The sequence below is a fragment of the Monopterus albus genome, unplaced genomic scaffold (assembly GCF_001952655.1).
Source record: "Monopterus albus unplaced genomic scaffold, M_albus_1.0 scaffold118.1, whole genome shotgun sequence".
NCBI lineage: Eukaryota > Metazoa > Chordata > Actinopteri > Synbranchiformes > Synbranchidae > Monopterus > Monopterus albus.
This window is the reverse complement of record NW_018127998.1, coordinates 427,563-451,991: the sequence shown is the minus strand read 5'-3', so window position 1 is coordinate 451,991 and position 24,429 is coordinate 427,563. Positions and strand designations below refer to the sequence as shown.

The 24,429-nt window shown below is 39.2% G+C and overlaps 1 protein-coding gene across 10 annotated transcripts in view; it reads right to left on the bottom strand.

Annotated features, from left to right (window-relative positions):
• The window catches only part of camta1a (calmodulin binding transcription activator 1a), a 278,069-nt gene that overhangs the window by 246,679 nt on the left and 6,961 nt on the right, over window positions 1-24,429 (bottom strand). For all 10 annotated transcript variants that reach the window (XM_020611826.1, XM_020611827.1, XM_020611829.1 and 7 more), the window contains one exon: window positions 17,077-17,180. In XM_020611826.1, the coding sequence (XP_020467482.1) occupies window positions 17,077-17,180 (104 nt within the window). The remainder of the gene's footprint in view (window positions 1-17,076; window positions 17,181-24,429) is intronic.

Here is a 24,429-nt window from a genome sequence, read left to right as displayed (position 1 = left end):
GGTTTCCTTATCTTCAAGCAAATTGCAATATAAGAGGAGAAAGTTTGGTTCGGAGATAAGAAAAGGCCAATCAGAAGCAGGAGATGGAAGGTCTGATTCTGAGGACTACTGGTTGGAGTTTTCCAGGCAGAAACTGCACAGCTGTTACAGTAACTGTAACGTCTGTAAGGCAGAGTTGAACCGCAAACATCCACAGTGGCTGACATTGCGGTTTGACCTTTCCATTAAAACGGGTCCTGTGTGTACATGCCTTTTTTTTTTTGTTTGCTGTAAACCTAAGAGGTATGAAGACTTGAGTTCCAGTTGCTTTGCTTGATAGGGTTAATAAAGTTCTATTCCCCACTATTCTTTCCATTCTGTGGAGCACATCAATCTAACTTCGTGGGCTGAACTTGGTCTGGCACCACTGAATAAGTACATTCTAAGCTCAAAAGCTAAATTATTAAGCTAGCGCGTCCAGTTGATAAATGTTGGCGGTGCAGGTCAATACATTATAGGGATGTGTGGACTAACCCTTTGGTAGGATTTATTATGCACTGGGGGAGATAAAGGCCATTGATTGTCTCCAACAAGGTCACAATAAGGTCTCTTTCTCCACTGAGAGGGCTCTATCTCTTGTGGCAACAACTTTAGGCCACCATTTGGCAATACCACACAATAAGGTTAATCAAATCTGTGAGAAGAAACTCTGAACTGTCTTACATCTACCAAGGATACAGAACGATAATGGGCTGTATTTATATGAAGGGATATCAAACTTTTACATTATTCATAGGGCTGTGGAAAATGTGATGGCAGTGCTAATATAATATTGACCTAACCCCAACACTACATGAATGGCAATAGAGGCACAGCTTAACACACACACACAGTGTAAAGTCTTACTGGAACATCTCTCTTCCTCTTATGATCAATTTACATATTATACATGATACTTTGAAACTCAATACAGCAGATGGTCTTCTTGAAGGTCACAGGAGTGACTGGACACAAAGAGAAACAGAGTAGTGTCCACATAAAACAGACTTTAAAATCAGACAGCACCACATACAACCAGATTGTTTGCAATCTAGAAATACTCAGGAGGGAGTTTTCTCTCTTTATTTGCTGTACTGTGTGGGCAGACAGAAATAAATGGAAATAAAACAGTGCATGAATGGATTAATGGTTTATCATCCTGCATTTAATGAAGATGTGTGTGCAGCTGACTAAACAGTAAAGCACAATCATCTCTCAAGCATAGCACCAAAAAACAGACTTAAAACAAAATCAGATTCATGTTTGAAGACTTTCTTTGTCTGCAGCTATATACCACATAAAACATAATAAAAATCATCATAAGGAAAGCAACAAACATCAATCACTTCTCAGTCAATCAGCACAGGAAACCGTTATCCACTTTGAATAGGACCAATTTGTGTTTCACTAAAATATAGAAGTAATGAAAGTGTGACTGTAAATCCTGATGATCTCTATGATTAACTCTGTGCATTAAAAAGTTTACTGCAATGACATTGTGCTGTGCACCATGTTCCATCCACCCAAACCTTCTAACCTGCAAATTGCCAGTGAAATCCTATTGTAAATCCTCACTGCAAAATAGTTACAAAACATACAAACAGTCACTGGAAACAGGACTGCTCAAACATATCTTAGTCGTCTTTATACATTTGCACTTAGTATGTTCTGTTTGACAGTGTCACACATCACTGGTTACACATAATATAACCCAAGAGACAGCACATGTAATGCAGTGAAAAGAGCTACCAGCTTGAGAAAGTGAACCTGTCATGGGAGAATCACAGCCCAGCTGAAGCGTTCATGCCTCAAGTCCAGGGGAGATTTCTAAGCATTTTCATTGTTAGATACCTTCAAAGCACTTTTACTCCTTTCTACTTATAGTATCTAAACATGACTTTGAAAAATATCCTGCAGTGGGAGAGCAGCAGAGCCACTGTGGGCCCACGTTGCCTCATCAACAGAGATTTCAAAAAGCAGTGCAGAATTTCAATGGTGCTTCAAGGTTCTGCTAAAGGACAGGGTAAGGGAACGGAGGAAAGAGGAGGGGAGAAGGGAAGGTTATTATGAACTCTCAGAATACACTGTGCTGACACTTCAACCTTTTAGGCTTTCACCAAAAATCAACACCACCCACCATGAAAGGGTCAGACAACAATCCACCACCCATCACTACCTAAAGCTACAATTATTCAGACCCACAAACTGTCTCCGAAAACAGACACAGGAAATTCAATTATGCCAGAGACAAACCTACAGCATAAAGAATAAAGATAAAAAAAGATGAAGAAGCAGCTTTGGTCAGAGAAGGCACTAAAAGCTACAGTTGTGCTGTGTCAGACACATTGGCTATCTCTAATGTGCATTCATTCAAATAAGTTTCAGGTTCAGTGCTTTGCAAGCTCTGAACTATAAGGGATTAACTAAGCTGCATATCTTGAAGCACCGTACACGAAATATTTAATGTAAAAATCATGTCAATGTATTTTTATATCAACCCGTTTTGCTTTCAATGTAACTACAGAGGTAGTAGGGGCCTTGTAATACAGGCTGTGCACTGGTCCACTCTGAGGTACCTGCTGCTGAGGACCTCCACTGCAGCAACTCCATAAACCTCACCTGCCAGAGATATTTTTCAAACAAGCTGCAACAAATCACTCAGAGAAGACAGAAAAATGCACTGGTACAGAATACAATCAAAGAAGAGAGCGGAGTTATAAAATAAACCCCTCACTCTGCTGTCACTCATCAATCCAGTGTCCACTTTCTCCAAAGTTTAGTATAATTCATCCTTTACTACATAACTGTTTTGTCCTTTACCTTTATAGGATGTACACTTATTCTGGAAATAATTCCTCAGCAGGATTTAAGAGACTGCTGCAGAGAAGCTAAGGTGACTATAGCAAAACAGAAGAGGGCACAAGGAGGATTCTGTCATTTCTGCTCTTTATGACTTCACAGAAGAAAGGATTGCTGAAAACTAACAGAATAAATGGCCTGTCACTTTAAATAAGCATTAAAAGACAAACCTACCGAGAGCTTCCTTATTCTGCAACTTTATTCTTGCTAAAAAAGTTTTTAAGAACTTGCTCAGTCCTGGATCTGGGACCTGAGGGATGGATCATTATGTCCTTGTCGGCTTTATTTTTCAAATTCAGCCATTTTTATTGATGTGTAAACATCTCAAAGAGAAAAGCGACTTCACATACGGCCTAGATGAACAAAGGGCTCAAGGACATCCCTCAATGGGCAGCTTTGATAAGGGAAAAAAGAAAATCAACTTCAAGGAAATAACCTCTGATGCTGTGAGTCACTGAAACACAAATACTGAATATAACACAAAAGGTCAAGGTGACCTAAACAAGAGTAATATTGCAAAGCACCATACTATTCAAAAAAGGCAAATTCTTAAATTATAGATCATTTTTTTGTAGGCCTGTAGGTGCAGATGTCTAAACTAGAAGACATCTGTGGTTTTAAAATTTTAATGTTGATTTTGTATTTCACTTTGTTATAAGAAAATTGGGCTTTAAAATAATATTACACATTGGTTCTTTCAGTATACTAATTAAACTTAGGAAGCATTTGATCTGCAGTGAAATTTTTAGAAATAAGATTTTCCACTGATAGTTTCTGAAGATTTGAAACTGGACTCATAAGCATCCATAATTTGATACAATAATTTGTTAATCAGTTGCCCTTGCTTCCACAGTAGATAAAAGTTGTATACAAAAGAAAAGGAGAGCCCAGGCAGCTGTCCATCCACAGTTGTGTCAGCTTGCAAAATGCTCAGGTTCCTCATCTGCAAGTTTTATAAAAACTTAACTCATAAATTAGAAGAGCTAAAAATAAAATAAAAAAATGTATATGCTGTAAAATGGACAGTGCATGGCTCCAATAAAAATGAGATTCTTAAAAAGTGGGAAGATTTGCAAAACTCAGTTTATCAGCCTTTTTGGTTTAGCAAAAAATGCTTATTGAAGCTTTAAAGAATTGTTAAACGCTTGCATTTTAAGGCCGTCCCTGCTGCTTACAAAGAAGGTCAGTGATAGCCCTAGTTCTAGTTCCCCGCCTTTGACAATGAGAGAGGGGTTTAATCAGATGAAGGCCTAATGCAGGAGGGCTATAGCGGCACTGCCATGCCTGGAGCTGTCTATCAGATAGAAAAGGGCATGATGGGCTGGGATCCAAATGGGCCCACAGAGAATCCCGGCCTGCTGTTGTTGCTGGCTCCTCATTCTCAAGGACCTTTAGAGATCAAAAACCAACACACAACAAGAGAGAGACAGAGGTAGAGAGAGATGGTCCAAAGAAAGTGAGCAGGGTAGGAAGGATGTCATGAATCAAAAGAACGCATGTGGCCTTCTGCTGATTACCCAAACACCAGGCCACCTACCGTGTACTAACATCAGTCAAAGGGATTTCCTGCAGAACATCTATGAAACATCCACCCTGAGTCTGGGCTGCCCCTTCCATCCGGTGCCAGATGAAGTATCTTCCTAACTCAACTCTATCCTCACGTTATATTTTGTAGTGTGGACATTATGTGCTTCTTTGATACTTTAAAAGAGGTCTTTTATCCTCTAAGGAATAGTTGAAGTAGCCTCTCTCCCTGCTTTCACTTTCTCAACAAAAATAAACACATACAGTACATGGTGTTCTTCTACCAGCCAGTGCTGCTGTTTAACCTTGGTGAATACACAAAACGGAACAAGCAGTAGAGCTGAACAAATGCTAAGCTACTGTACATGAAGCAACAACTCAGAACATCTAAAAACAGACAACAAAAATATAACTGAAAGGGCAAACCTCCCAAATATAAACTCAGCCCAAGCAAATGTACAATTTTATAGATTTCCAATCTGGTCAGTAACCATAGTTGACAGACAAAATACCAGCAACATCAAACAACACAGTACAATACAATACAATAAAAAACTATAGCCTTGAAATAAATTTATTTTATAATGAAAGACTGTCAGAGGTGTTCACTAAAATCTGACAATAAACAAAAAATGTTATAACTTTACTGTAACTTTACTTGTAAAACTGTTGATTTCTAATGAAGGACAGTCTGATATTGCCCTTTTAAAAACTGCCACATTTATCTACTCATGGTGTCTCAGGAGCCAAACAAGATTTTTGGAAACTCTGATTTTGATCTGATCCTTAAAATTCAACCACATGAAGCATTTGGCCTAAGATTTGTTGACTGGAGTCTGAATAATAAAGCCAACAGTCAATGCATTAATCCACAAAGTCAGAAACAATACTAAGCTTTAAATTTCTTTACATCTATATGAGGATAATAATAATGTCTGATGTATAATTTAGCACAAAAAAAGATTCTGACAATCTGTAATAGGTTAAACATTGAAACTAAGTATGATATCGAGTAATGACCTGGAAAGTGAGACGTTGCAGCAGCAGCAAAATTTTGAAATTCAGCAATGATTACTTTAAGCTATAAGGCAGAACATGTGATTTTACTTTTACTTTATTGAAAATGCTATTTGTGAAAATTAATCAGTGGTTAAATGTGGATGACATATGTTATGAGAATTGCTTTTTCAGAAGTCTGCTACAAAAAGTACTTATTTTTCTTTGTCACAATATAAAATAACATACATATCAGTGAATGTGCAAACAAAAGGAACGTAGTCTGTGCAAGTACCATACTATATAACATAACATGTGAGACTAGACAGCACTGAGAAGCATAAACCGCCGCCAAGGCAGATCAGTTTCCCTATAATGCCATTACACCTACAAGCAATATTCCCATGATAGTCTGACCCTACAAACCAACACAACAATGTGTACTTGTAGTCCATCACAGACACACTCAAGTTGCACCATTTGGCTGCATGTAAGTCGACTTTAGAGTCTGTTTTCCAACGTGCCTCCTGCTAAACTTACCAGCTCCACTCATCTTCACTCCAAGTGCTAAGAAGCACAGCCACACACTTTCACTACAAGGGGACTCGCATACAGTCAACAGCCTGTCCAACACTCAGAATGGTGAAGAATCCTTCAAAGAATTCCTGGATCTGGCTAATGATCCATATCAGAACCAGAATCGAATGGACTGTTCTGTCGGCCATACCCTACCACTCCAAAAAATGTCACCAAAATCCATGTGTTACTTTTTGAGTTATACTGTTAGCAAATCAACAAAACCTGGTAAAAACATTACCTGCTTGGTAGAGATAATAATATTTCATGGTCACATCCATTTTGTCACCTTTACTGAATGTACATGGTTTATAGCAAGAAAAAAAGAAAATATTTGAAAGCTATGGCATGATTTTACAGTTGTTATTATTATTCACACATAGAGCATTTGGATAAATTGGAATCCAAACAATGAGACAAAAAAAAAAACGCCAACAAAACACAAGGGATGATTAACAATGCTGAAAAATAACCTGCATTTACAAGTAAACTAAAATACAAATTCTAATGTATATAACCTTTCGTAGAAAGCTGCTTTTTCCTAAAGAGATATCTGAGTGATAAGGAGGTTCAAAGCTTTTAAGTACAGGGAAAGAAATTACCAGTAGACAGAAGGCTGGAGAGTCAATGTCATCTATTATTTAAAAAATGGAAATGTATGTCTCTCATTAGGTCTTATGAGAGGATGAAATCAGGTGGGTAGACATTTTGTCAGTCTAAACAATTAGCAGTTTAGTAGATCAGTCAGGGGAATACTGTAAACACGGTACAGTTACTCACTTGTATGTTTTGATCTCAAACATGCAACCACTGACACTACACCATATATTGCCTACAGTATGTCACTTGTTCAATAGTCCATAGTCTGGTGTCAGGCTAGAAAACTTTATTCCCTACAAACACTACCTGCACTAGACAGCACAACATCTTTCTCTCTTCTCACTTTGTTTTCTGAGATATGATGTCAGCCTGAAAAACTTCACTGTACACGCGGCGGTCCCAAAGCATTAAGTACACTCGCTGAACAATATAGCACCGGTCATGAACAATGCGTTATCTGAAGTAGCATGCATAATTCAGCACAGAGTAATTTTATAGCTTACCAGTTGCAGCAGTGGCCATCTTGTAAGCTGCAATCTCCTGGCACACTTCTGACAGGATGTTAAACAACTTTTTTCGTATTCCACAGGGCACAAACGACAAGAGTAAAGCCAGCATTCATTTTCTTTGCAATCTCTTTCCATGCATCTTTTTTGTCTACTCTTGTCACTTGGCACTCTTGTGGTACTAAATTTTAGTTTTATTATATGTTTTCTCTTATGTACCTCCTCTGTGAACAGCAGATTTTCTTCCAAGCCCCTGTTTGGTTTTGTTTTTGTTTCCATTTTGGCCAATTTGCTATAATTTCATCTCTGTTTAAATAGCTAGAGGCTGCTTGTTGTTAATTTCATATCAGTTAATTGCTGCTGGAGATTTTTTTTAAATCTGACAAATTATATTATTATAATACTACACTGCGCAAAAAAAAATGAAGGGAACACTTCATCATCACGTTATAATACCAAGTCAGTCAGACTTCAGGGATATCAATCTGTCCATTTAGGAAGCACAAGTGACTATGAATCAGTTTCACCTGCTCTGGTGCAAATTAAATTGACAACAGGTGCAGTGGCGAGGCAAAAGCATGACAATTCCCAGAAAGGGAATGGTTTTACATGTGGTGACCACAGGCAAATGCTCTCTGCTTATCCTTCCTGACTGATTCTTCTCAAGTTCTGTATTTTGCTTGTGTCACTACTGATAACATGAGGCAGGTTACTTCCAGATGGCACATCCATATGTGCAGTCACAAGAAGATTTGCTGTGTCTCCCAGCGCAGTCTCAAGAGCATGAAGGAGATACCAGGAGACCGGTCACTACACCAGGGGAGCTGGACAGGGCTGTAGAAGGGCAACAATCCAGCAGCAGGACCAGTACCTGCTCCACTATGCAAGGAGGAAGAGGAGGAGCACTGCGAGAGCCTTATAAAATGATCCCCAGCAGCTACTGGTGTGCATGTTTCTGACCAAACTATCAGACTCCATGAGGGTGGTATGAGGGCCCAACATCCTCTTGATTGGCATTTGTCAGAAAACACCAGAATTGGCAGGTCTGCCACTGGTGCCCCGTTCTCTTTAAAGATGAGAACAGGTTCACACTCAGCACATGTGACAGGCGTGAAAGAGTCTGGAGAGGGCGTGGTGAATGTTATGCTGCCTTTAGCATGACCGATTTGGTGGTGCGTCAGTGATGGTCTGAGGAGGCATATCCGTGGAGGGTCGCACAGACCTCCATGTCATAGCCAGCGGTGCCCTGACTGCTGTGAAATCCTCAGTGACTGTCAGACCTTTCGCTGTAAGTGTTCCCTTCATTTTTTTGAGAAGTCATTTTCTGAATATCTTATTATTTGAGAAATTCACAGAATATATTTAAATTCTCCTAAATGAACAGCTCTTCTAAATCCTGAAGAGGAGGCAGAATACTTTCCCAGGTCAAAAAAGCTTATATACATAAATGCCAGTGAATCACTATCGCAAATTGGGCAAAGTATACAAAGATTCAGGTAAAAAATAAAAAAACCCTTGGATTACAGAGAGGATCACAAGAGTGAATAGGATTATACTCCTGCCATTCAATCTAACTCATGGCTGGCAGAACAGAGGCATTCACTCATATAAACATCTACTGTATATTGAACAATATAACAGTTTGCAGCACAGATGCGCACATCAAATGCAGAACTCATTTTCTTTTATCTAGTAAATAAAGTTAAACTCCATTACAAAATGGTTCCGCACAGAAAAATCCTGACCCAGCAGTTCAGAGGGAAAGGTAGAAATCTTTCTGTCTATACCTGAATAGCTTTGCAGCTCAGTGAACACATGAGGGAAAAGGGACAGAGACAGAAGATAGGAGCAAAAGAGGGAAACCAGAGGAAGAGAGAGCTGGAAAGAAATCAAAGACACAAGCTGGGTTCAATTTAGAGGCTTCCCACCGGAGGTGGAGTGACCTGTATCTGGTCATGCAATTCAGAATGGATACCCCTACCTTCAGAGGATATTGAAGACCCCTGCCTTGATGTGTGCATCCAGTCCCTATATCATGCAGGACTCCCAGAATGACCTGACTGGTGGGTCCCTTTTACAACTGCCTCACTACACCATATCCTCACAATTGACACTTCACAGTAAGCTACAACACCAGCAATCAGTAAAGCTATCAAGCTCACAGGAAGTTACTGTGAAGTCAGCCACCCAGAGAAACTCTACCAATTCCTTATCTCCCCATCTTCTACTTTCACCAGCCAAATATGATGAAAGAAGCACCATAAAACATATTTAGTAAATCGTAATTGAGTGGAAACTACCACTGATGAAAGTATATGATCACACAACACAGACTAAACAGGCATAAATTGGTCTGTGTTCATATTAAAAACATTTTGAAAAGAAATAGTGAAACACTGTCATACTGCAACAATGATGCTGAATAACTGAGCTCTCTGAGCAGTAAATTGTGCAGGCATTTTGCCATCTAAACCTCAACTGAGTAGTTTGATGATGCACTGATATAAATAAATCCAGGACCTTGGTTAAAAGATCCCCGCAGTGAAAAGTTCTCAGTACCTGTTAGTGAAGACACGTTGCATGATTCTAACCTAAAAAGAAAAAAAAAAACAAAGAAAAGGAACAACAGCAAACAAAACAGATAACCAAACAAATACAAAGACAGACAGACAAACATGACCTTTAATTTCCACTCATTGTCTCAGAGAAGCTAATGAACACTTATGGAAACATTTGCATTTGGTGGAACTCATTTTAATTACTCTCCACAGAGAAAACCACGCACGGCAAGGAGCTGAAATGAAGATAAACATTTAATCAAGCATGACCTTGTGTTCGAGTACGTGGATTCTCCAAGCACCAATGTCCATAAAATCAACAGTGACAGTTAAGGTTTGGCAGTGGAAGGACAGAAATCATCAGGAATAGCAATAAATAGCCCAATAGTACCTGATAATTTGGCCAGGGTACAGCCAGATCTCTCTAATACAACTCATGCTAATCCATAGGAGAAAGCTTTTATCCAGCCAGTGTTTTAATGAGGTCAGAATATTCCAAAGGGGATGCTCCAGCTTTTGCACAAGGAGTTAAGTCTTAGGCCTGCGGTACACTCCACACAAAATCTCATTTGTTGTGTTTGCAAAGGCTGAGCTGCTGGTGAATTCGGTGTTATGAATAAATGCAGGCATACACAGTAGAACTTGAGTTCTGCTGTTTAATAACATACACACCAAACGGAGAAGGCTGCACAAGGTTTCCTGCAGTATTCGGCAGCAGAAGCGCCTTGCCTCGCCTGACATGAAAGAGTGCCTCTGCTAATGCGGGAAATACTATTATATTTTTATTTAATATAATATAAGGCTATTAAGCTCCAGGGTAACTAAGGAGCAAAGACAATGTATTTAATGAGTTAAGCGATTGTTTAAACTGCCATCTAGTAACTAAAATAGTAGAGAGATGAGTTGCTTCAGGATCTGTCTAATTTAGTTCAGTACTGTTTGCTTTGCAGTTAATCATCAAAACTGCACTTTGCACTTACCACCACCAACACTAACCAATTTATTGCCGGAAACCCTATCGCAAGTCATACAAAAAGCATAAAACTAGGCGGCTGTGGCATAGAGCTAGGGAGCGTTCAGTCTGAATGACCCTTTCACTGTGAACAACCTCCTTCACAAACAGTACAAAGCTATTGTTGTGTTATACTTTTACACTAAAGGTTTTTGTTAAAATAACACTGATAAAGAGTAATTACTGTTTTCAAAGAATATATGAATTAATAAAAATATTAATTTCCCTTCTGTAATTGTATTAAAGAGAGTGTATCGGTGTGTAAAACCATAACAGCAGGATCTAAGATACCACAGTGGCATTTAGAGGGTTAACAGAAATTATGTTTTAGTGAGAGATAAGGAGTGAATGATTACACCACACTGCATCCAATTACGCTTGTCATTATAGCACCTATCTTACAGTGTTACTGACAGTCTCTCGGGTTTATCCGACCTGGCCTTTATTTTCATTTGCTGTGGTTTGGATTGCTTCTTCCCTGCCTGTTCTACCGGCTGCCCAGTGATTCCACTGTTTCTACCGGTGCTCCTGCTCTGTCCTGAGCTGTGGCACAGCGCATGTAGGCATGCTGTGCTGCTGCTGGCGGTGGCATGAGGCTTAGAAGATTATTCCTGGTGACAGGGACATTAAATGTGTAGCAGGCCAGCGGAGGCCTAGCTGATGCTCTCGTCTGTGTTGGTTCAACACCAGTTCAGGAGCAGTCCCCTCGAAGCTGAGTAGGAGCTCAGAGCGCTCACAGCGCTGTGCCGTTCGTTAAAGGCTGAGGGTGTCACACCAGCTTAGACCCAGTGTCCTCCCTCAACCAGTGCTTCATGCTGTAGTACTCTGCTTTTTAAGACTGAGTGATTAGACACTTTTCCAAATTGACACATTTTCTCTGTTTTTCACTGCCTTATAATGTAGCACATTTGAGATGCTTGTTAAAAGTCAGGAAGGTTTATGTCTACAAGTAGGCCAACACTGGGGAGACTAATCCAGAATGTTATAGCAGAGAAAATACTGCTCTCTTGCTCTCAAGACTCCAGCTGCAAGTCATAAATGCTGTCATTCAAACTCCACACTCTCAAGAACTGGTACTGATGTATATTGTTATGAGGCAAACTCAAACCAAATAGCATATAGGTTTAGCCTAAATAAATTCATTTCCTGTGTTGGACTGGTAGCTTCCCAACACATGGTACACTTGCTTTGAATCCTATAATACTAGACCTGAATCAGAGTTTTAAAGTGAACCAAAGAGCAAGAAGTCCATCTTGAATGTAGCACTTGTAGCAAACACAGTAACACAGCACAACAAGCAAACTGCGATTCTCCGGCACACATCAAGTCCTGAAACCTTCAAGCCAGCATAACCAAACATCAGGCTGACTCTGTTGGATCTTGAAAGGGATAGAAGCTTAATGGACCTCCTGTGTGAGATGTCCTTCTTTTAAAAGATTGTAATCTCAATCGAAATGTCTTGCAAAATAGAGGTCATGGTGCCAGGGCACCAAGCAGACAACAGCAGCTGGCTGCAGATCTGAGAGGAATTCTGTGAGGATTTATTCCTATGTGTCTGACATGGGAGACAAGAGAACATCAATGGCTGAAGGAGCAGTTACACAAACAAGGTAAATATAGACTTTCTGGAAGTATTTCTATTTTCCTTACTACAAAGTGGAGTATGATCTTGTCTCATTTCAACAGATGAGAATTCACTGATTATTTCTACAAAAATGTTTGCACAGTCATTGTTTGTATTATTCTCAACAATACCTTGTTTTTTCCTTTGCCACAGTTGCTGAGTAACTTCTCGAGCAATGCCAAGTACTTTTATTCCACTGATAATTTGAAGCCGATAGCATATCCAAACCTTGCACGCTGCTCATGATTCAATGACGAGTACCATTCAGCCTTTTAAACCCCCATCCTCTCCCTTGAATTTTGATTCAATTGGTTTAACTAATTTTCCAGTAAATGCTTGAAATGTTTTCCTGCACACCTTCTTCTCATAAAACTACACAAAGGGATCATAAGAATAAGAAATAAATAGCTCTGCATTAGCCTCTCTCCACCTCACCATGAACACTCTCCTTCCAGATTAAAGTTTCCAAGCAACAAGTTGAATCCAGTCAGTTCCACCAAAAATAAAGATTTGAACAAGCTACAAACAATGTACAACCACAAAAAGTGGGTGGCAGGAGAGAGGAATAACACGCTTACAACACAATGAGCCTTTATGAATATTCCATCGCCTGGTACATGCAGCACTGCACTGATTTATTATAAAGCCAAATAAAGATTTGTAACATGTTTTGGTGTGTCCTCTCCAAACTAGTGCACAGTGTGGTTAAAGAAGAGTCACCTGAGTTAACATAATCAATTAGCATTTTTGCTAGCAGTTCCAAGCCCAGCTTCGCCATAGCACAGTAGGTGAAAGCTACCGGATGTTAGCTATGACACAGTGGATCTGTTGATAATAGTAAGATGAAAACAATCAAAAAAGGATCAGTCCCTATCGAAACAAACAGACACTACATTGAATTATTTAATAGGATGCACTGCATACTACTGCATGCAAATATTTAAAGTACTGCAACTACCAACAGTTTCTACAATCTGCTCTAATTAATCAGCAAATTGTTTTGGTTTATAAAACTTCAGAAAACTGTATTTAGTGAAGCCCAAGAAAACATCACCAAATGTCTTGTTTTGGGTGACTAACAACGCAGGACCTATGTATATCCAGTTTATCATAATGTAAGACAAGAACAATCTGCAAATCCTCACATTTAGGAACCTAGAGGTATTTTTGTTTTAAAATGACTTACACAAGTACCTGATTATCAAATAGCTGCTAATTAACTTTCTGTCAATGGACTAATCCAATACTCAGTTAATCACTGCACAATTAAATGAACCTTCAACATGTCTGCTAGAGAGTGCATGTTATATTACCTTAAAGCCCCTCCATAGCAACAACAGAAGGTTTTAAATATAAAGTACCCAAACTGCCTGGGCTAAACGCTGCCTTATAAGAAAAATAAGCACGGTACACTACATCACACAATCAATTTTCCTTTTGCTCAAATGAACAGCATCTCTAACCTACTAAACTACTGAGATTACTTAAATGTAAAAAAGTGGAAAATGAGTGCATTAAGCATGCTGAGGTAGTGTCAGAAATATGCACAGAACTGATGAGGTGTCACTTTCACTAAGAGTCACACAACTGCACCGACAAGAGCCAAGACCCTCCCTTTCTACCCGTCTGCCACCAGTGAGCCACAAACACTGATTTGCATGGTGTGCAAAATAAAGAAATGTCCTTGATTTTAAAAAAGGTTGCCAGGATCTCTTCAGCCCCAGAAAACAAGATTGGCATTCTTACAACACTACTACAAGAACCATCTTTTTTCTCATTTTCTCCAATATCCCATCAGCCTGCCAAACATCCACAGACGAATCTGCAGCCCTGTAACCCAACGTCGTGCTTTGCCTGAAATATGTCTGCTATATGATTTGCTAATAAATGACAAGACACGCTAACAACTGTAGCCGACAGCATTTATCCCCAGCAAATGCTTAGACTTACATTTTGAGATCAATTTCAAAGCCATGTTAATTAATTTAGACTGCTAGCAGCACAATGCAGGTCAGACAGGGCAAACAAGTTACAACATCAGCCAATTAAAAACACACAAGTGTTATACATTTTTTCAGAACTAGGGCAGGGTTAGTGAGCAAAGATATGACAGATGGAGACTAGGATGCAGAATGCAAGTGAGGTACAGTTTAAAGAACTATGCAGTTTCTTTGTCTTTATCAAGTCACCAGTATAATTATGTCTACTTCTACAGGTCCATGCATTTACCACAGATAAATTAATCCTCTCATCTATTTTTAGGTGAAAAATAATATTTAATTGTATGTCAATGACAGATTGTCTTTTTGAAATCCCTGTTCCTTAGAAATGAGCCTGTCTGGTGCCTTATCATCTGGTTGTTTTTCAGTCAATTAACTTTCATCACTGCAGATGACTGTATTTATATGGTCACAATTTGTTAATCAAAAGTATGGCTGGTTGATTTTCGCATATTGGTTTTAAGATTTGTCATGGAGTGTATTTACGTCTAATTACAACCCGTTTCTCACTGAGAAGAAGAACCAGCTTTTCATCTGTTTATAGTGGAAATGAAAGTGATAAATTTCATCACCCTGTCCCCCCTGACAAAAGGAGCAGGTTGGCAAATGAGCTCCTGTTAGGGAAATACAGAACAACATGTTTATTCATATGATGCAGTGAGACAATCCATTAGTAAACCAAATACTGCAGTATGTGTATCATAAAGATTGTTAAGCAGTTTTTGTAACTTGTTGTAATTTTACATATAAATTTTTCCATTCTGGAATATGATTAATGTTTTTTTTATTTGTGTTAGTGATTGATACTGTACGGTGGCCCGAAGAGCTCAACGTACTGCAGCAAAAAAAAAGCACATGCAAATAGACAAAACACCAACAAATTAAGGACACACCCTCACCAATACGACAACATAGAAACGATCCACTGTACCGTTTTAGATTTAAAAAACTGTGCAAAACAGCAGATTAACTAAAATGCATCTGCCACATTCCTAAAGTGGATTAGGATAAGGATAATCACCTTTATTTGGCCAAGTATGTTACACACAAGGAATTTGTTTCCGGTACAAAACCAAGGAAGCTATCCACAGCGCCAACTCACACCGATGACTCTAACCATCGTGGGCAACTTGAGGGCTCAGTGTGTTGCCCAAGGACACTTTGATATGTGGACTGCAGGCGCCGTGATTCGAACCTACAATCCTCTAGTTGGGAGACGACTGCTCTACCCACTGAACTACAGTCACTAGACAGCAGTAGCTAATGTGCTTCAGTACATAAACACCATAAACATTAAACAAAACAAAGTAAATGATTAAGTGCTAAAAATAATAATAATTTAAAGTATCTGCCCCTTAAGTGAAGACAATGAAAAACCCAACCAAAAGCATATGTGACATGTTACAAAAGCAGTGTTTTGTGGTCTGATTTTCAGGAGAGAAAATGTAAAGTGGTGCATTATCTGCTTTAATGTGATGCAAATATGAAATGCCTGAGCTGTCACACCATCAATGTTAAATACCATTTATGTTTACATTGATTTCTCTCCTATTCTTCTATCCCTGCTGAGGGTCTGCCAGACCCCGAGAGCAGTGCAGACCTCCTTAACCTTCCACAAAACCATCATGTGCACAAGCAACCAAGCACACACAAGCTATCCATATCATTCTATTTTCATTCATACTTAGTGAGGGCAGGTCCCTGCTAGTGAAAGAGCACTGGCAAATCCAAGGTAAACATAAACTACAGGAAGAATGAATTTTAAACTAAGGTTAGAGCATGGATGTATTAAGAAAACTGGATACAGCCCTGCCACTCAGCCATTCAGCCAATTTTTTTCCCATGGCCACTCACGGTACTGCAACAAAAAAATCTCTGGCCCAGAAAGTAACTTCTCCATAGATCACAATGATAAAAGAGATTTCAGTAAAATTGTTGACAGGACACCTTAAACTGCAAACCAAGTTAATTATCACTCTTTGTACTATGGATCCTTAAAACATTCCCAGAATCTGTAAAACAGTTTTATTTTCATGATATCATCTCAATGTTAGGTCTGTTGGTCAAGGGGAAGTGCACAGGTGAGGGCAGCAAGAAAAACGCTAACACACATGTGCAATGGGCTGTGCAATGCAGAAGGAAACCCGGAAGAAACTTCTTTGTTGGCGTATGTGCCTAATGAGAAACTTTCAGTGGGAATAATGAGCTCCATTTTTTAATATGGTGTTCAGGTCCCCTTAATACTTCCATGGGTTAGCAGGAGAGAATGTTTTGTACATTTTGTAGTTTATTCTTATATTTAGCTGCAGAACATATTGTATCAGTAGAAGCTATAATAGATGGCAATTAATTTTAAATTTTGAGATTTTGTGAAGCATTTCAGTGAAATTCATGCAAATGTGATGTGCTCACACGCTTCTGATGTTGTCCTTTAAACGTCATTTAAAAGAAACCTTACATATGACATAGAGATAAACATAAGTCCTATGCAAACAGTCAAGTAAAAGTTTTTTTTTCTGAGGATACTTAGATGGGTCAGCCCTGCGATAGGCTGGCAGCCTGTCCAGGGTGGACCCTGCCTGTCGCCCAGTGTCGCTGGGATTGGCTCCAGCACCCCTGCAACCCTGTTCAGGTTAAGCAGTATAGATAATGGATGGATGGATTGGAGAACCTCATGGAAAGGTGTTATGGTGTTTTGAAGTGACTTCCCATAACTTACAAGTCTGTCTGAAAAGGTCCTGCGAGAACCTTTTGTAAGCGATGGATTGAGTATAAGTGGCACCATAAGGAGCAGGGGCCTTACCTCGTTAGTGTTCCACCGGTGTCTCTCCTTTGGCAGCGAGGTGCATTTCGGTAGACATTCAAGCAGCTTCTTGGGCAGGTATATTTTCAAATGTCCATGTTCATCTACAACAAGAACAATACACAACAGAATATTTAGCACAGGCTTCATACCTTCTAACTTGCTTGCCTGCCTCTCTATCACTCTCTCTCCAGCAAAACGCTGACTGTAAAATAACTATCCCCAACTGAATTAGAAAATTAATTTAAGAATAGAATGTTGCATACATTTTATTTCGTGCTTGGCTAAATTATTTTACTGTGAAATGCATTCTATCAGGGGACTTCACCAGAAATTTTTCACTGTCAACTTGTAAAGGCTGTGTCTATTCATTATTTAGACACAATAAACACCCTTGAGTGATTTTATAGTGTATGGGGATTTAATATGGGAATCTGTATGCTGTGATGAAATGCGGCATATTATTCTGGGAAATAATTACAATTACCAGGCCCAATGCTTACATCATAATGCACGTCATTCAATCTCTAATTTACATTTTACAATCAACTCACGGGCATTATAAAACAGTGAGGTTTAAAGACACCCTCATGCATGGATGCATTTAAATGTTCATTTTGCTACTTTCATCCTGCTTAAATATGCAGATGACTTAAGTATGAACTAATTATTTGTTTAGAGAGACAAATACATGTTTAATTTATAACATCCTAAGGAATCCTATTTTAAACCAAAATTGTTGGGTGTTTTTTTTAAGTCTTCATTAGAACATGATACATGGACTTATGTGGCAATATTCTAGCAATTTACATACACAATGAGGATCCTTTCATTAACAGTGAGGTTAAATGCAAAAAAAAAAAAAAATCTGTGACAATAATTACAAAATGACAGAGGAGCCTTGTCAAAAGAAAGTTGGAGACAACAAGTGCCAAAAACAGGTGCATCAACATCTTAGAAAGTGTGGAAAAGGTGTACACTTCATTACAAAGGGTAGACAGATTTATGCTAGACTGTGTCACTGAGGAAATCATTTGGCTTCTAAAAACAACAAACAAACAATATGAGGTTCTCTCATCTCTGCAGCTGCCAGCGAAGTTTAGGACATTCCCTTCTCCCATCCACATAGGCTGTGAGCTTCTAATCGTTTATATATATTACACTACTTCTAATGCATTTACAAACTGCATCACTGCAAACTAAATGTATCACTGCAAACTCAATGTAGAATTAGCCCTGGAAGTGTTTCAACAGTTGCAAATAAATCTTTTATTTAATGTGTGAGGACTGAATGTAAATAAATTCACTAAAGGTAACTCAAAATACTGCATTTTATCTGTAATGCAATTTAGCGTGAAAACAAATTACAGCCCGAAAACAAATATCACAGAATGAGCAACATTCTTTCACATTTGTATAACTGTTAGTTGGTGCCAAGGAAAAAATGGGCGAGTAAAGACAGAGGTGGAAAAAGCCTAAATATGAGTGCTGACTATGGATCCCTGGGGTAACTTAGTTGACTGCAGAAAAATAGAGAAAAAGTTCAACCAAAGCAAAATAGCACTTTAAAGCCAATACAAATAATCCAGTATTGCATTTTATTATTAAGAAATAACAATAGTATATGTAACTTACTATACATCACAGCAAGAACAGTGTGCTACAGCCAGAAAGCTCCATACGGGAAACACCCTAGGTCCATAGAGATGGAGCTGGCCTGGACCTTGAGTGTAATTCATAAGGTGGAACATCACTGTTCCAAAAGCAACCCTTGAGGAGATCTGTACTATTTGCCATTTCCATCTGTACCTATAATTCCGCATGTAGACTCTGTTTTATGAGCTGCACACAGGTATCTGTAATCACTCGGGATGCCCAATTAAGAATCCCATGCAGCATCTGCTCCACCTGAGCGGTTTCAGTGTTAGAACTGGAAAACATGCTGCAACTGAATGATCAGAGAGGTACTAAAGAAAAAGGAAGTTGTTTTTATATGCAGACTTTTTATTATACAGCAGCAACTTAAAATAGGTATGAAGCTGTAGTCTTGCTTTAATGCAAAGCCACATATCTGTCATTCACTAAAAGGGTCAAGACGAACAAGGGCCTCCGATATCGAAGCCCACTCACAAACACAAAATCACACCGGATCCAAGCTTGGTCAGTGCAAAGTCTTGGCCATCTCCCATCCTACAACATGTGCTCTGAAGATTTGCTCTTTGTAAGCGACAGACAGCAGTAGCAGCAGATACATATGGCAAGTCTGTCTCTGCACAGATTACTCAGGGTGCCCTCTGGCACACCCCCTATGACACCATCAACACAAGACAGAGCTGGATTGGAATGTGTCTCAAGTACGTTAATCTTACCGAGAGAGTTGGAAAAGAAATCTGTTATAGGAGGATATGTCTGCTCCATCTGCCAGCAGGCTGAAATACTTCAGAACATACAGCACAAAGGATGTTTACAAATGCAAAGAAATAGTCTCTCGCTTGGTTTTAATTATTTCACAACCTTATAATTTCACCGGTCATTGCACAACATGTTTTTGTACAAAGTACTGCTGCTTCTACAATTCTCTCTGCCATGGTCCCCTAAATTATGCAAAACACATCTCAGTTCACTATGCTGTGTACATGAAAAGGTGACACAATGACAACATACAGTAAGTGCGTTTTACTTTGAAATGCCAATCTTGTATTTGTCAGCTAACAATGCCCCAAGCAACAGAGCAACCTACGTAAACCCTGCAGGACTAACAAGGTGTAAACTGGGGTCCTCTTAATCCTTCGACCTTACATGCACATTTCTGAAATCAGGTTATGGCTGAAAGTGAAGAGTGATCAGATTAGTAATGTGCTTGCAAACATACTGAATGTGTGAAGACTCAACTCTTATGACTCTTAAGACTTTCTCATATAGTGTATATTCAGACACTATTTTTACAACAGAAAGAAGTGACAAAGAAGAATTTCCATTGAATAAATACTATTACACTGTATACCTGCATCTAATAAATATAAACGTGTCTGCTGTGCAGTAAATTCTTTCACTGGTTTACTGCTTATATTTTGCTCAGCAGAACTTTACTACAAAAAATATTTCTTCTCTGTTTCATTAGCTAATAAGTTAATATTAGCAAGCCAATCAAAATGTTGAACCCCCCCGACATTCGGAGCTCTGACAGCTACCATCTGAACACCCGAGTGGTGGGGATAGCCTCTATTTGTTTACACATCACTGGATTACTTTGACACTAAAAACATAGAAGGTCCATGTGCAGAAGAAGAGCCTGGATACTAACACACCCGGGAGCTGTAAAATCACACTAACCCTACAGTCAGCATACTGTATGTGCAGGCCTATCATCCAAGAAGGAGCAGAAGATGGGCCTACAGCTTTTGACGCTATGCGCAAAAATCCAGGATGCTGAAAGTTATAAAATAGCTTAAAAGCCTCCATGGGCCGTGTGCTGCACTCTCTGCTGCCGCTCCAACTGCTGACCGTGTTGATGAGCAGGCTAAATCAAAAGCCCAACAACTGTAACACCCACCTGCTCCTTTCACCTCACGCAGAGTTTACCTCACGTTTCCCCAACGCTTGCTGGGGACTCGCGCATCACAATCTGAAAGCCCCTGCTGTACCGCCCAGATCTATAAGTACCTAATTTACTGATCGCGTTGATCACATATCAATGGAACAGACAAGGACAATGCTTCTGGACAATACTGACAAGGCAGCCAGAGCTTTTATGTCCAAGCTGTGGAGCGCTCTTGAATAGTCGAGTCAGTCAGCTAACCTCAATCCAAACGAGCATGTGTTTCACTTGCTGAAGACCAGACTGAAGGCAAAAAGCCCCCAAAACAGGCAAGGAATAAATATGGCTGTAGTACAGGCCTGGCAGAGCATCAGCAGCGAACATGCCAAGTGTTTGCTCTTGTCTGTGAAACATTGATTTCAGGCAGTCACTGACTGTAAATAGTCTGCAGCAAAAATTATAGGCAGTATGTATATAATATGGTATAGTATATGAAATAGGTGCCTACTGATTTGATAGAATTAAGAAATCTGTATTTTAACAGTATAGCCATGCTATGGAATTTTACTAGCCAACTATTCTGAAACACTGTCCTGTTATTTGCAGGATCACCAGTGTAATGAACAAAGCACTGTACTTACTATATTTTTGCTGCAACATAATCATTATTTATTCAAAACAGGCCCTGTGTTGTTGTTATATTTTGGCGCTAAATGTGCACTAAACTATAAAGAGAAAAATATGGTACATATACAGCAGAGGTCTTTTAAGTGCCTGTAGAATATTAACACCAGATGATAACCAAGGGCCACTGCCTTCGTGGCTTTATCTATCTCAGATACATACAGTGTGTCTGTATCTCCTTGCAGAAAAAGACCAACTGTTGTCATGTTTCAAACTGCACTGTGCTTTGTGCCGTTAAATAAACCATGTGTTTTAGTTGTGGTATCTTTTTCAGATGTTCAGATTTGGCCTTCTCTAATCTGCAAGTCCTTGTCTAACTTGGGAGGGGCCTTGTTTTACAAGAACATTTCTTGCAAGGCTTTCAAAGCAAACAAAAGTAAACTCCACATCCAGTATAGACGGGTGACAAATAAAGGAAAAACCCTGACATAAGGTAAACAGCACAGACTTTTTAGTAAGGTGTCTCCAGAACAGCTTTGGAGCTCCTCTGGTGGAGGGAGGAAACATGATTCATCCAAAACATGTTCCCTCACTGTGTTCAACACACTGTTTCATTCTCATTACAGCTTTAGCTTTACCATTAGTCAATTAATTGATAGGAATTAACCAGAAACTATTCTGAAGCAAAAATCACCAACATTTTCTGGTTGCACCTTCTTTGTTGTGGGGAACCAATGCTTTTCTTTGTCATACATGAAAATATCTTTGGAGTTGTTGGATGGACAAAACAAGACATTTGAAGACATCGCCTTTGACTCTAGAGAGTCAAAATAGGCATTTTCCCCAACTGCTGACATTCTGTGAATGAAAAGATAAATCAAATAATTAAGAAAATAATCAGATGAATCAGTGACCACTCAATTATTCAGGATTCTCCTTTAATTTGTCACCATCTGTAGCTGTCGTTGAGTGCTGAGCTTTTGTTTCTGCATTACTCTCCTAACGCTAAACTGTTATGTTCCTTCAGCTGTTATTTATCCAAACTGATAATATTTCAGCTGCTGTAAGCCTTCGGTTCCATCCACCGGGTATTTCCACAGGTGTGAAGAAGGAAGTGTGTGTGTTCCAACAAAGTATTGCTTACCTAATTAAGATTTGTCCACTGTGACATGGAAATCCACCTAGTTTGTGCATCAGCTGAAAACAACCCACCTTCTGTGGGTTATAGCTTGGATGCCAGATTTGGAACAGGTTTACAGAATATAGACGAAGCGCATCCTAATCAAATTGTCTGAATTCATCAGAGCATAAACAACAAATTACCAGAAAAAAATTGGTTTTTGAAAAAGTAAATGTAGGTTTTTTTTCTTAACTAGAAGCTGATCAAAGCCTGAAAGGAACCTTAGACCTTTGCATTTTCTGTGTCCTCTGTAAGGTTTATTATTTATTTGGAGTCTAAACAGCAGGCTTAATGACTGCTTGTATATTAGCCAAGAAAGGGATACACAGAAAACTACTATTTGGTTGTAAAACACTAAAGTGCTAGACAGGCTGATACCAGAGCTTGTTACATGAGAGGATGTGCTGAGCTGAGCTGGCACACTGAAGCCAATTACATTCTAGGTCTTGATGAGCGAGCTCACATATAAAAGGCTAAACAGGGAGAGGAGCTCTTTTCAACACAGAGGATACAGGTCTGCAGCTTTCATGTTTCCATTTGTGCTCCAAACAGTGGCTGCCAGTGCACGCCCCTTCATAATTCACATCACCCTCTGTCGAATGGGTATAAAAATATATATTTCTGTGTCTTGATGTTTGGATTATCACTGATCCTGGCTGCTAAGCAAACACGTGGACCGAATTTAAGGGTATCTGTCATTCCAGCTTGCTCTAGCCCCACCCTAGAGAAAAGAGCGAGGGTCATGAGACTAGAAAGGCTGACAAAAACAAATCTTTAATCAATATCCAAGCCCTGAACGCAAAACCCTCTCTCTTCTGTCTCTGTCTCAGAGCACTCTGGGAGTGACAGTTTTTCTTTTTAATCTGTGCCCACATTGTGGAGAAATTGCAAGCTAATGCTTTTGCTATAGATCATTCAACAAATTGCTGCTGGCGGTGCATATCCAAAGTAACAGTTTAAATGCAAACATTTTCCACAACAGTTCAGTGGCTAATATGGTTAAGAATGTGAGGTGCAGTGTAACAGTATGTTTCTTTGCTGCTATAACTGAAACCTGTGGGAGGTATATCACAAAAGAACAAACAATCCTGTGGATAATTTGTCTTTCATCTCTGTCCAGTAAGAAGCGGTGTGAATTCAGCCTATAGCCGTGTCTCTTATCATTAGGGTAGATGACAGACACCCACTGCGCCAGACCAAACGGGCCCCTAAGAGTTTAGCTCCGAAATTAGCCCAGTTGGCCAAATGAGCTTAGCTCAGACACATTTCATCAACTGGTTGAGAAATGTCAAGCTACCAGAAACATAATCCTTCATCTGCTGCACATGAACTGTAGCCAAGCAACAAGTTATCAATGGTAGTGAATAGTACTGCATGTAAAAAAGCTTTTAACCTTTGCACCTCTTGTCCAAATTGTAATCCTAAAGAAGAAATCACAAGTCCACACTCTAGCATCCTGTATCAACTGCCTGTTTTACATAATTCTTATATGGTGCCCAATTGAAAGGGAATTTTGTTCCCAACACTTAGGCTTTTAAAGAAAAAATAAGCAGCTCTGTTGTCGTCTGTTGATGTTCGTTTCAGAAGATTACTTCCAAAAGCAAAGGACATTTTGTCACAGTATGAGGGACAGAAACAGTATAACATCAGTTATTTTTAAATCATTATACTTGCATCATTATAAAAAGATTTGAACAGAATATAAAAAAACAAAAGCATCATCCTTCCGTGTGTACTAAAACATGCATACATACCACAAAACACAAACACACAGGTCTATTACAACAGGCAGGAAGGAAGGAAATAAAAGGCATACATGCCATTAATTCACAGCATGCACCGAAAAATATGACATCCTACTTACAGGCAGTTTTTACAGCATGCACAGTGATGTGTTTAAAAATATACTCAGTGAAATGCATTGACAGGAAGAGAAATATAGCAAGTATCTAAATTGAAACAATCTACAATTGGAATGTGTGGGATGTGTCATGCAGTATGTATAATGACC